General features: G+C 45.4%; 1 protein-coding gene across 1 annotated transcript; it reads left to right on the forward strand.

Moving 5' to 3' along the window:
- The first annotated feature begins 4,476 nt into the window (after positions 1–4,476).
- On the forward strand, positions 4,477–12,129 carry LOC120696995. The gene is made up of 10 exons (XM_039980075.1): positions 4,477–4,858; positions 5,688–5,713; positions 5,976–6,057; positions 6,139–6,348; positions 7,141–7,263; positions 10,340–10,397; positions 10,514–10,587; positions 10,987–11,075; positions 11,158–11,229; positions 11,840–12,129. Exons 1-9 carry the CDS (start codon positions 4,769–4,771, stop codon positions 11,225–11,227), a joined length of 822 nt encoding a protein of 273 aa, XP_039836009.1. The 5' UTR covers positions 4,477–4,768; the 3' UTR covers positions 11,228–11,229; positions 11,840–12,129.
- Positions 12,130–12,392: the final 263 nt, after the last annotated feature.

Raw genomic sequence — 12,392 nt, forward strand, 5'->3', positions numbered from 1 at the left:
AGAAAGACACAAACTGCAAGAGTGAACGAAAATGCTTTCTGGGGTCACATTTCTGTTGCAGCAAGGTGAATGGACAAAGATAAGAAATGTTGCGTGTGTGACTTCTCCGTTGCCTAAGGCCGTCTCCAGTGATGAAAAAAAAAACAGCGAATCATGGACAGTGGCGGAGCCAGGGGGTGCTCAAGCCCCCCTACCACCTTGGCTTCCATGAAAGCCCCCCAAGCCCTCCCCCACAAATTTTGTGGAGGAAGAAAAAGGAAGGAGAAAATTTTAAAGAGGAAGAAGAATGAATGAGAGGAGGGAGGAGGAAGAAGGAAAGGAGGGTCCCCTAGCTCTAGATCCTGGCTCCGCCGCCGATCATGGAATGACCTAGCAGTTCATGAGTCGACTCTTCCTCACTGCAGAATAGACCTGGGCATGGGTCACCCGACCCGAACAACCCGACCCAACCCGCCCGAAAAAAACCCGACCCGACCCGACCCGAGCTACGTGGCGGGTGGGCGCGGGCCGTATTTTTTGACCCGCAACAATCAACGGGCCGGGCACGGGCCGTGATTTTTGACCCAAAACCCGACCCAAATGCCGAAAAACCCGACCCAACCCGAAAAAAACCCGACCCGACACGCCCGCGCAGGGTGCACGGGCCAACCCGACCCGACCCGGTGATAGGTACGGGTCGGGCGCGGGCCGTCCTATGCGACCCGTGACCCGGCCTTGACCCGACCCGAATCCAACCCGACCCGACATTTGCCCAGGTCTACTGCAGAATAGCCGAATCTTGTACGGTTCGAAGAATCAGCCTCTAATTATGAGTCGATGCATGGATATTAAACAAATCGAAATGGTTAAAGTCCACTGCTCTGCGCTCTACTCCCCGCATCCCACGCGCAAAAGAGACGCGTGTCACGACCCCGCGAACTCTGGATGTTTTGCAAAAACCCCATTCAACTTTCTAAGAATTGTAACTCAGGGCAGCACATCCAAAAGGAATAGAAACCACGTTCATATATTTTTCATATATGTCCTCGTGTTAAGAAGGAAAATTCAATAATATAGTTATTTTTACAAAAAATCCCCCGCAGGCACTTTTGCAAAAAAACCCCGAACCCTAACCCCTCGCTCTCCTCCCTTCCCCGCCACCCTTTCGCTCCCTCTCCAGCTCCCCACCGCCGCCATCTCTCTTCCTCTCCGCTCTCTGCCTCCCCGCCATCATCTCCGGTCCCCTTCTCCCTCTCCGCCTCCGTCGCTCCTCCTTGCCGCCGCTCCTCCTGCTATCCGCCCGTTCCGGTGGGATCTGGATCCGGCGCGGGACGCGGGTCGGAGGGCGTGGGGCGCGTGCGGGCCGGCCATGATGATGGGGCCAGGAGCCCCTCCGCCCGTTGCACCACTAGACGCACGCGCCCCAGCTGGTTCCTGTCCATCCCTTGGTCGGAGCTAAGGGACTGGCCACCTCCGGCCGGATCCGCACGATGGCGGGATGGCGCCCTCGCAGTAGGCGTGGGTTGGCGTGGGTCGCCGTCGGCCTCAGCGCGCGGCTGCTGCTGGCCGGCTTCCTCGCCGCCTTCGTGCTCCGTAAGTACGCCGACATGGCGCCAGCGGCAGGGATCCCCTTCGAGCTCTCCAGAGCTACGCGTACGCGGTCCTGGTGGCGGCCTAGGCGGCGCTAGGCGGGATGCTGCTGCAGGTGCCCGTCGCCGCGGTCGGCTGGGCGGGCGTCGGAGGCTGCCCAGAATGGCGGCGCTCGACGCCATCATGTGCCCACTGCCGCCGTCCCTCAATCCCAATCTCTCCCTGTCACCTTTCTCATCAGATCTGGCGAGGCAGTGAGGAAGCACGACGAGATGTCCGTGCCGCTCACTCTTTGCTGTCGAAGCTTGGCAGGGGGTTCGCCCAGTTCATCAACGTCAGGGACGACCACGGCACCACGCCGCTGCATCTCGCAGCCAGGCAGGGGCGTGCAGATGTTGCTGGAGAACAACGGCATTGTATCCGCTTTGACAGGCTCATACAGGTAATCTCACTAATCTTGCTGCTGCCTCCATTAGCCAGGGGATCGGCTCAATTGGCTCCTCTTCCTCAGTCAGATTGCGGGTGCTGATTCCTTATTGCTCTCTGCTGCAGGTTCCCTGGTAGCACATCGTTGCATCTTGCTGCTCGCAGTGGGGACCTGGATTGCATCTAGAAACTGCTTGCCTGGGGAGCAGATCGTCTCCAAAAGGGACTCGGCAGGGTGAGCACCTCATCCTTGACATGCAATTAATTTATTGCTCAAGGCCTGAAACCTTTGTATATAGTTGTTGTTCCGATTGCCAAGTTATTTGTAGTTGTGATTAAGAAACAAAAACCGCTGGCCCCTGTGCGACTTGTTCAACTCAACTTGCCTACTATGAGTGGATTTCAAAATAGTGTTGCATTGAGATATCAGGGTTCAGAGTGTCCTTGTAGCTTGTACTCACTCAGTTTGAGCACTCATTTTTGCAAACAAATTGGCCTTATCCCAGAGATTAGCTATGTCTAACATGGGCTACTTTTTTTTTTTTGAATTATAACATGGGCTACTTGAAGAGGAAGAAACAAATTGGTTAAGTTGCACACAAAAAAAACTCAAGAGGAAGAGAGAAATAACTGGTTGAGTTGCACAAAAAAAATCTCTGTAGTTACCTTTTGGCATCTGAAACATCATTTCATTGGCATGTTGCTTCCATGTATGGGATTACATGTTTTTTTTGGGGGATTGGAATTACATATTGTAGCAATTATGATACATGAACCTTCGCTCTCTAATGCAATTGTCTATCTGTAACTCTGAATATACCCTTTATTGATGCACTTGGTATTTTATTTGAGATTCAGAAAACTCCTGAAAGCATTGCCATGACCATTTTCCATCTGAAGGTTTCTTGAAATTAAGCATTACGAATGTTTTCGTTGCACTCTACTACTGTGTCACTACTCAAAAGCTTGACATGAACATTTTGTGCTCCTTCATTTCTGTTGTTCCAAAATTAAAGTTCACTTCCAAAGAATGATTTTTTTCCTTGCAATGGCAGCATTCGCATCTCGTCACAAGGATACATGAAGGGTCTGAGAAATCTGCAGTTGCTGGGTATTGCCTACATCACCCTGGCCACCCACATAGAAGAGAACCAGCCGTACAATTGGTAATGTTCTTTGTGTTGCATGTGTTAATTTTTATGTCTGGTTTTAAGATACGCTATTATGCATGGTGAATCCTAACTAGACCACTAGCTCCCTTCCATGCTCTCTGTATTGGTTAGCTTCTTGACCATGGCATCTACCTTATTTAGCATATGATGGATCTCATCTTTGCTCTCAACATCGTACTCTTTGTTGTTGTGTATCACAAAAGTAATGCCATGTGTGTTCTATGCTCTGAATTTTAGTGTATGTTCTCATCTGAAAGTGGTGTGTAGTGTCAACTCAACTGTCAAAAGTGATCGAACATGCCTTTTAAGTTTCAAAAATGAAAATATTACAGAAAAGTTCCTCATTCTTTTTTACGAAAAGATAATTATTAATCTTACACGCATCCTCTAAAAATATGATTTTAGATTGACTATAACATACTATGCCATTTAAGTTATAAATTGTAGACTCATACTTCAGTTTATTGTATGGTCAATACCTCTGTGCCATGACAATTCCATATAAAATTGCTCAATATTGCAGATGCACCAGTACAATTGTCGGAGTTGGCGACTATGATCCAATGTGATGGCCGAACTCAAAATGGCACAACTTGCAGGTAGAATAGGATGAGCATAGGTATGGAGAAAGACACGAAAGAGTTAGCCTATGGATATTTGAAACCCCAGAAAACTCTCCGATTTCACTTGTCCATTGAATTTGAATTGGCAATGTATTCCCAGTTATTGAGGTACATCTCTTCTCTACAATTATCCAGGTTTTCATTCTTTAGGATCAAGCAGTAAGCTGAACCAATCTTCCTTTTTCATTCGCAGTTCCTGGGCTACAAATTGAATCTGTAAATAGGTCATCAATTCCAAGACACAAGCAAATCCATTTGGTAACTTGGAGCACATGCCAGGGGTCAGCTCAGAGTTGGCTTCGATGCTTAATCAATCTGGCCAGACCTCGGAAGTCCGCTCGCTTCCAAACTCTTTTTTGCTGATAGACGTCTATGTTAACATGATGATGTGTTTGCTACTGGATGTGGTGGTTTCGTATTGAATTCATCTTATACCATATATATAGTTTAATTTTCACTTTTTATTGCCTTATGTTTATTTACATTCGATTGTTTAAACAGTAGGGCGCGCATCGCACGCCGAATGTTCTAGTATATGTATAAAGTGAAACAGATGTCCACACCTCTAGCCAGTGTGTATGTTGGAGTGAGAAACACGATGGTTCAGCACGACTGTATGAAAATGCAGGGAGTTTTATGCAAATAATCGGGAGGTATGTGTAAATAATAGGGTCTATTTTGAAAATCCAAATTAACCGAATCGCCACCCAATCCTCCGCCGTCGATACCTAGAGCTCCGCCTGACGCCGGCTGTCGCATCCCCAGTCGTCGCCGGCAGCCAAGCGAGCGTCCCCCGCCGCCGCACCTCTCTGCTCGGGCGACCGGGTTCCCGCCGCTCCTCACTCTGCCCCAGGCGAGCGCGGCGCGTGTCTCGCCTTTGCTTCGTCTCGGGCCCGCGCCGCCGCTTTCATCCCGCCGTTGCCCGGAGCTCGCGGCGCTGAGGCAGCGACGAGCCGAAGAGATCTGGAAACTTCGAGGATGTGTGCTGGCCACCTGGCGTCGTTCCTCCTCGTCGCTCTGCTCTCGGCCTCCTCCCATCTACTCGTGGCGGGATCGCATCAGGATCAAGTACACTCCGTGCTTACCTTGCTGAATTCTAGATTTGTACGCGCAACCCATGCTTCTCCGGTTGTTTTGATGCAAAAGTCACTTTTTTGTCGGGGGGTGATTAAGCTTCGTATTTGTTAGATTCCGTAAGACAAGGATATGCAAATTTGAGCTTGAGCCGGATTTGTGGGCCTGTAGCTGGGCAAGTTCTACTCTTCCTCGCTCAATAGATTTTGCGATGTGTGTGAGGACAGTTGCTAGCCCTTAGTTTACATCAGTATGGTTTTTCCTCTTTGTGCATCTCCATTCCAATACTTGCAAGTATCTTTGCGAGCTTATTTGACTAGTTTTGCATGCTTAATATGTCCTCTGGAGTGTCTTTTCCTTACCAGGACCTATTGCCTGCTGATAGTATGCAAAATGTTTAAGTTTATCTAAATTTAAGAGCGACAAGAGTATGAGATTTGGTCATGTTGCGATTCCTGGTATATTTTAAGTAATCGTTCCTTAGTTGTACTTGTTGGTGGTGCACATGCCAGCTTGGCTTGATTTTATGGAATACTTATGTTAGTGACATTAAGTGTCCAAAATACTATGTCGTGTCCCAGGTCACTTGCCTTCGTGTCACCGCTTGAGCGATTATCGTTTCTAGCCTTCTAGGTAATACAGGGAATTCTGTAGGACTGATAATGCTTACCATTAGTACTTTCTTAAAAAAACACCGTACCATTACAACTGATACGCATTTGTAGTGTTGGGCTTGCTCCACTGTTCTCTTTGATGTTACGCTGAATGCCTTATTCCCTATACTCTCTCACTAATGTAGAAACTGTTCTTTTCTATGCTCTAGGAATTCCATGGAGCTGCTGGATCCAGGTACTGTATTCAAACACATAAACTACACATGGAAATTTGACATGCTTTTATTTTATTCTGTGTGTTCCATCTAAAATAATATGTTTTTGTTCTTTGCATAACATTAAAATTTATAAATAAGGTTCACATCATCATTCTTCTTAAATAGCTCATCCCTTGTAGCCTTTATGACAGGAAACCTGGAATTACTCGATTGAGAAATACTCTTTAGGTTTCTATGTAGAGTTTGAGGCACAACCTCATCTATTTCACTTGATTCCAGAATTCATCTTCAAAATCCTCACAAACATGAGGTGCATTGCTCAAGGGAAAGGAGCCGTGCAGCCTGGGAAGCTATTGATGAGGTAGCACATTCAATTGAACAGTTTTATCTGCACTGCTGCATCCATAACAGAATCACATGTTAAACTTTCTTTTTTATGCAGTATTTGATGCCCTTCGTGGAAAAAGAGAAATATGAACTCCCAAGCAAATGTAGACTTCGTCCTGATAATGACATGTTTCGGGAGCAAGAGCAACATAAGATTCATTTTGATATTAATGAGTGGCGTTGTGGCTTCTGCAAGAAAGCTTTCCGAGCAGAGAAGTTCCTTGACCAACATTTCGAAAATCGGCACAATAATCTTCTGGATAATGTATGTTTACTTAACAGTAATTATGTTTGTTTAGTAAATGTTTACCTAGCAGGAATTTGGTACTGTCTCTGGTTTTCACAGGCTGTATGCCTGTATCTTCTTCGTCCATAACGACAGCTAACAGCTAGCAGAATGGAGGTGAAACAAAATGCAAAAGCTTACAATTGTACAGAAATGCATAACGATCTAATCCTTATATATAATGTTAATGTCCTACCTCTGCAGTAAACCAATAAATAATATGAGTATATGCTTCCAATTGTTCATTATAGCTGAAATGATAGTATTTCTTGTCAGCAGAATCAACTGTAAAATTGAAGTGATGAAAACAGTCCAAAACTGACAGTATGTCTTAATTTGACTTTGTATTGTATCACTCTGAAGAGGGTATAATCCTTGATACTGATATCATGTGATGAAAACTTTACCAAATATATGTGGCAATCATCATTTTTATTCTTATGGATCAGTTCTAAAAGATACTCGAAGGTTGTCTAGCTCAGTTTCAGCAGTTTGAGATAAAGCCAATTTATGCATGGCCCAAAATTTTTTCACCTATTTAGAGTAATCTGCTTTCTAATTGTAAAGAGAAGAGATATGAGTAACTTTTTATGAGATTTTTCTTTGTTATATGATCTTCAAGCTACCAAGTTAACTTGTTTTATCTATCCTGGTTGATTCAATTTTATATTTTTGCGCATGAGGTGGGTGGTTAGGGATGGTTGTATTTTTCTCTTCATTAGAAAACCATTTACTATCTCTGAAATTATTGATTTTTAACTATTTCCTTAGAGTGAAGGAAGATGCTTGGCAGATCTGTGTGGAGCACTTCACTGTGATCTGATGATGGAGTTCAAGAAGCCAAAGAGTAAATGCAGTGCAGCTGCAGCTGTGAGGAATCGTCATCTTTGTGAGGTTCTTATCATTTCTTGTAACTGCTATATTTTTTTTGTTTTGTGGTATTCTAGTAGCATGCATGCATGATATACTATACCTATTCTGATAACTTTATCATGCATTATTTTAGCTTGTATGTTGGTTTACATATCTGGGTTTGCGTTAGATTGCCTCAGTTCATTTACCTTTGTTCAAAACTATTGTTTTGTGTGAAGGGTATAATGGTAATATCCTAGTGTCTAGGGTTTGGGGGTCTCTTGTATATATAGCCCTTTGGGCATATCTCAATACTAACAACAGAGTTCAGTCCATCTTCCTCATCCATTCGTGACATGGTAACAGAGCTCCAGGTCTAGATCCGGTCCGCCACCCTCGACCCCGCTGCGCCGTCCCCGGGAGGATCGATTCTTCCCTCCCGGGGGCGGCATCCTCAAGCCCCAAACCCATTTTTTCTTAGGTATTGAGTCACAGCAGCAGCATTTACCCGATTTCTTTCCCCGTCGGGTGCCGCCATCGCGGCTCTACCCCGCCGTCGTCGATCCGCTCGCGGGAGGGGAGCAGCAGCCCCTGTCCGTCATGGATCCGCCGCCGGCTCGTCCTCGGTCCGCCCGTCGCGGATCCGGCCATCCCCACCTCATCTCCGCTGGTCGCGGAGCCGTCTGTCCGCACGCCGCCCGTCGATGCCGCCTGTTGCGGCCTCCCCATCCGTCCCGCGTCTGCAGCGGCCAGCGCCGTCCGCCCGTTCGCCTCGTCTTCTCGGCCGCCCGTCGCGCAGCCGCGGGCCTCCGTCCGCGCCTGTCCGCCGCGCGCCGCGCCCGTCGCGCGGCCGCCGTCCTCACGGTGCGGCCTCCACCCGTCGGCCCGTCGCTGCCGCCGTCGATTCGTCCGCGGGAGGGGGAATCCGCCGCCGCCGCCGCGGGCCCTTGGCGCCGCCCGTCGCGGAGCCGCTGTCCCCGCCCGTTCTGCTGGTGCAGCCCCCACTTCTCCCGCCCTTCCACGGTCGCCGGCGCGTCTCTCTGCTCTCTGCCTGGCTGCCTGCTTGCGAGGGCAAGCTTTTGCTCCTGCTGTTGTCATGTTGGGCCTCATTTTGGGCTGTTGCCTGCTGGAGGACCGGTTGAGGAGGTTGCCCAACTTTAGTGCTGCACCGCTGCTTGCTGTTTTGCTGCTGCTCTGTTCATTTGCTTGCAGCATGCCAGCATTGCATTTGCATCCTTCTGCTAGTATCTACTGCCTATCTGCATCAGTCCATTGTTGCTTTATTTTGCTCGTTGCTTGCTGCTGCTTCTATCCATAGTATATTGTCATATCCAAGTCCAGTTATACATCTCCAGTTCGTCAATGCCGTGCGTGTCCACCATTTCCTTGTCAAATCAGCCCATATCTTGTTTATTTTATTTTGGTTAGCTAAGTCCCGTCGATTTAGCTAATCACATCATCGTTGTTGATGCGACATTTGCCATCTTGGTCCCTTTCGGAGCCGTTTTGCTCCACGTCATGATCAATGGTTGTTTATTTGTCGTCATCATCACATGTCCTCCTGCTTGCCGTCTTGCAGCAGTGATCTCTCATTCTCCTTTCCGTTTGGCTGGTTTGACACATCTCAAGTTATTGTCAAGTTCAAGTCTCCAAAGCAAGGCTCATGTTTGAGGAGTTGATGTACTGGTTTGTGAAGACTCGGACTATTCGCTGAAGTACGGTTGTGAAGGCTATACCCTCTTGTGGAGGAGATCATCTACATCGACATGTTCAAGAATTGCACGCTTCGACGACATCTTTCATTTCGGACTTTGGATGTATCATTTTCATGTTTATGTTTGAGTCTAGTGCTTAGTGTCAACTCTCCAAATGCAACGACGTTGCATTCACGTTGCATTTGAGAGGGGGTGTGAAGGGTATAATGGTAATATCCTAGTGTCTAGGGTTTGGGGGTCTCTTGTATATATAGCCCTTTGGGCATATCTCAATACTAACAACAGAGTTCAGTCCATCTTCCTCATCCATTCGTGACAGCCGCCGCGGCAGTGCCGTTGGCGTAGACCGCGCCATTGGAGTGGGTTATGGCCGCTGCTGCTGAAGAATCTGCACGTGCCCAAGACTACAATTTTGACCACCCTGATGCATTTGATACGGAACAACTTCTGGAATGCATGGGACAGCTGAAACGTGCTCAGCCTGTAAATGTTCCTATATATGATTTCAAGAAGCACCGATGGTGCTCTGAAAGTTTTAGGAAGGTCAATGCGTCAGATGTCATCATTTTGGAGGGAATTTTAGTCTCCATGATCAGAGAGTTCGCAATCTGATGGACATGAAAAATTTTGTGGACACAGATGCTGATATTAGGCTTGCTCGAAGAATCAGGCGTGATACAGTTGAAAGAGGCAGAGATATCAGCTCGGTGCTAGACCAGTATGGGAGGTTTGTGAAGCCAGCATTCGATGATTTTGTTCTTCCCTCGAAGTATGGTTGTGAAGGCTATACCCTCTTGTGGAGGAGATCATCTACATCGACATGTTCAAGAATTGCACGCTTCGACGACATCTTTCATTTCGGACTTTGGATGTATCATTTTCATGTTTATGTTTGAGTCTAGTGCTTAGTGTCAACTCTCCAAATGCAACGACGTTGCATTCACGTTGCATTTGAGAGGGGGTGTGAAGGGTATAATGGTAATATCCTAGTGTCTAGGGTTTGGGGGTCTCTTGTATATATAGCCCTTTGGGCATATCTCAATACTAACAACAGAGTTCAGTCCATCTTCCTCATCCATTCGTGACATTTTGCACTTTGATACTTAGGTAGCACCAATTCATACGTGCAGGGCACTGGTGTGGTTGATTCATTAATTAGATGAAACCATGTGAAGATTTATATGTTTGTCTTTTGTCTACCTCTGAATCAACTAACAGGCTCTGGCCATTTTTACCTGTTATGCACAATTGAGATTATTTGGAGAATTGTTGAAAATATGGCTTTTCTTAATTTCACTTTGTACTTTGTTTCATCTGGCAATAATGTGCTATTTTGGAATTTTTGATAGCTTTTACCTGTGTATGTGTGATAGCAATCTTTAACTACTTACTTTTGCTGACAGAGCCTTGCAGACAGTTGCTTTCCAATTAATCAAGGTCTTGCTGCCAGCCATCTTCATGGTAAGGATGTGCTACTTGAATGCAGTGACCGTTGACTCACATTTGTCTCATTGATGTAGGTCTCTTTCTTATGCAGCTAGCATTCCAGATCTTTTCTGATGCAGCTTTTTTTGCAGAATTTTTCTTGCGCCAATTTTGTGATGCTCACACTTGCGATCGGGGCGCTAAACCTTTCCCCAAAGGTGGCAGGGTGAGCAAATTTCTACATAGAAGCTGTGTACCATATGCTTTGATGCTTATGTTATTTCAGGTTATAACCAACGAAGCTACATCTGATAGATGTAACCTTTGAAGCAGCAGATAGCATTTTTAGCGAGTTAACAAACTTTCATTTCATCATGTTTTCTAAACTCCTTATGCATAGCTGTCCAATATACTTTTTTATATAATTCGAGATTTCAAACTGTCACATAGCATTGCACTCTCAATAAAATAAACATTTTCATTTGAACAGAGCTTCGTTCATCTCTATATTTACAATAAGGAAGGGCTTGGGAATTTTCCCATGGGAAAGAATCTACTGTTTAATTGATGGACTCCGAAAGGATATCTCTGCCATCTTATTGCTATTATTTTCTCCTTTCTGCAGAAACAAACAAACAGATTTTACTTGGCACTTTGCGTCTTGATGCTTATACTTTTGCCCCTGTTCTATCTCATAGTGTTCTTACACCAGAGGTTTGCTCTATGTACTTTGTGAATAAGTACATTTCTTATGCGATGAGCATTTCCAGGACTATTCTCATATTCTGCCATGCAGGGAAATGAGGAAAGGTGTCCATGATCTAAAACGGTTTTCAAAAATCGGGCAGAAGAAAAAACCATCCTAGTTGTAAGTTATCTCTTTGTGCCCAAGCGCCCTACAGATGTGTGCACCATTTTGTTTGTTGCAAATATCTGTACTATGGTATTAGAACATCTCTTGTATTTTTTATGAGCTCTTCAGATCTGTTTGAACTCTGGAGCACCAAACTGTATCCAATGCATCAATGAACTGTCAAAACCATTTAATCTACAATGTTAGGTTTCAAACTACCCTAGCCTTTTACTACATGCATTTTCAACCAAGAATATTTTAATTATTTTTAATTGCTAATCAATCCCATGCCATGCTTATCATGACATCAAAATTAGCACAAAGTGAGGGTACATGTAAAAAAAATGCTGCTTCGGTGACATGGATAAAATTAGGGCACACTCGGACCTAGATGCTGTACTAACTGTTTCGGGGTTTCAACAGTTGAGGGTGTAGAAATAGACTGTTTCCTGGTTGAGGTTCACGGCTCTTTTAATAAGTCGTCCTAGAAGACACTAAGATTTTTCATTTATCCTGTGGTAAAATTCCGGTGCAAACAACTGAATTCTTTTTTTTTTGACCTTACAACTGAATTCTTTACTTTTACCTATCTTTGGTGCTCATGTCACGCTTGTTCCCTCTGCAGCACAGCATGCATATGTAAACTTGAAGAGGCAACCGTGTGTAACTTTTGTGAGCTTACGAAGCCATTCTATATTTTTCAAGCTTGAACTGAAGCTCTGTTGATAGTTGACCCCAAAAAACATGGGGTTTATATGACTGTACATACAATTCAGGAGGCAAACAGTGATGAATGTTTTCATTGTTTCCCATATATCAACATTGCCTGATTTGGTGCCTCAATTGTTATTGTGATGTGCATGCAATGTGCTAATCCTTTGTGCATACAGTCTATATGCATCGGTCTTTCAAGGATTTTTTTTTTGTACCTTGTCCTTTTGTACGTCACCGGTAGATTCTAATCCATGTAACTTATCCTTTTTTGGCTGCTGTTCTAATCCATCTAAGAAGAGAGTACATTTCACCTGAAAGGTGCTGATCTGCCCGGGATATTGGAACTCACCATCTCTTTGATGTCGCCACAAACGAGCTCTGTCCTCTGAAGCGTTGTGGCCGCCATCGTTAGTGACAATCAGCATGAAACCCTGCAGATCTGCCATGCAAATTGGAACTTGGAA

This window comes from Panicum virgatum, chromosome 3K, assembly GCF_016808335.1.
Source record: "Panicum virgatum strain AP13 chromosome 3K, P.virgatum_v5, whole genome shotgun sequence".
NCBI classification, from domain to species: domain Eukaryota; kingdom Viridiplantae; phylum Streptophyta; class Magnoliopsida; order Poales; family Poaceae; genus Panicum; species Panicum virgatum.

Coding starts and splice junctions, on each gene's coding strand:
- LOC120696995 (XM_039980075.1), top strand. CDS start 4,769: ATGTGTGCTGGCCACCTGGCGTCGTTCCTCCTCGTCGCTCTGCTCTCG. Junction 5,714..5,975: donor CATGGAGCTGCTGGATCCAG/GTACTGTATTCA, acceptor ACTTGATTCCAG/AATTCATCTTCAAAATCCTC. Junction 11,076..11,157: donor ATAGTGTTCTTACACCAGAG/GTTTGCTCTATG, acceptor TCTGCCATGCAG/GGAAATGAGGAAAGGTGTCC.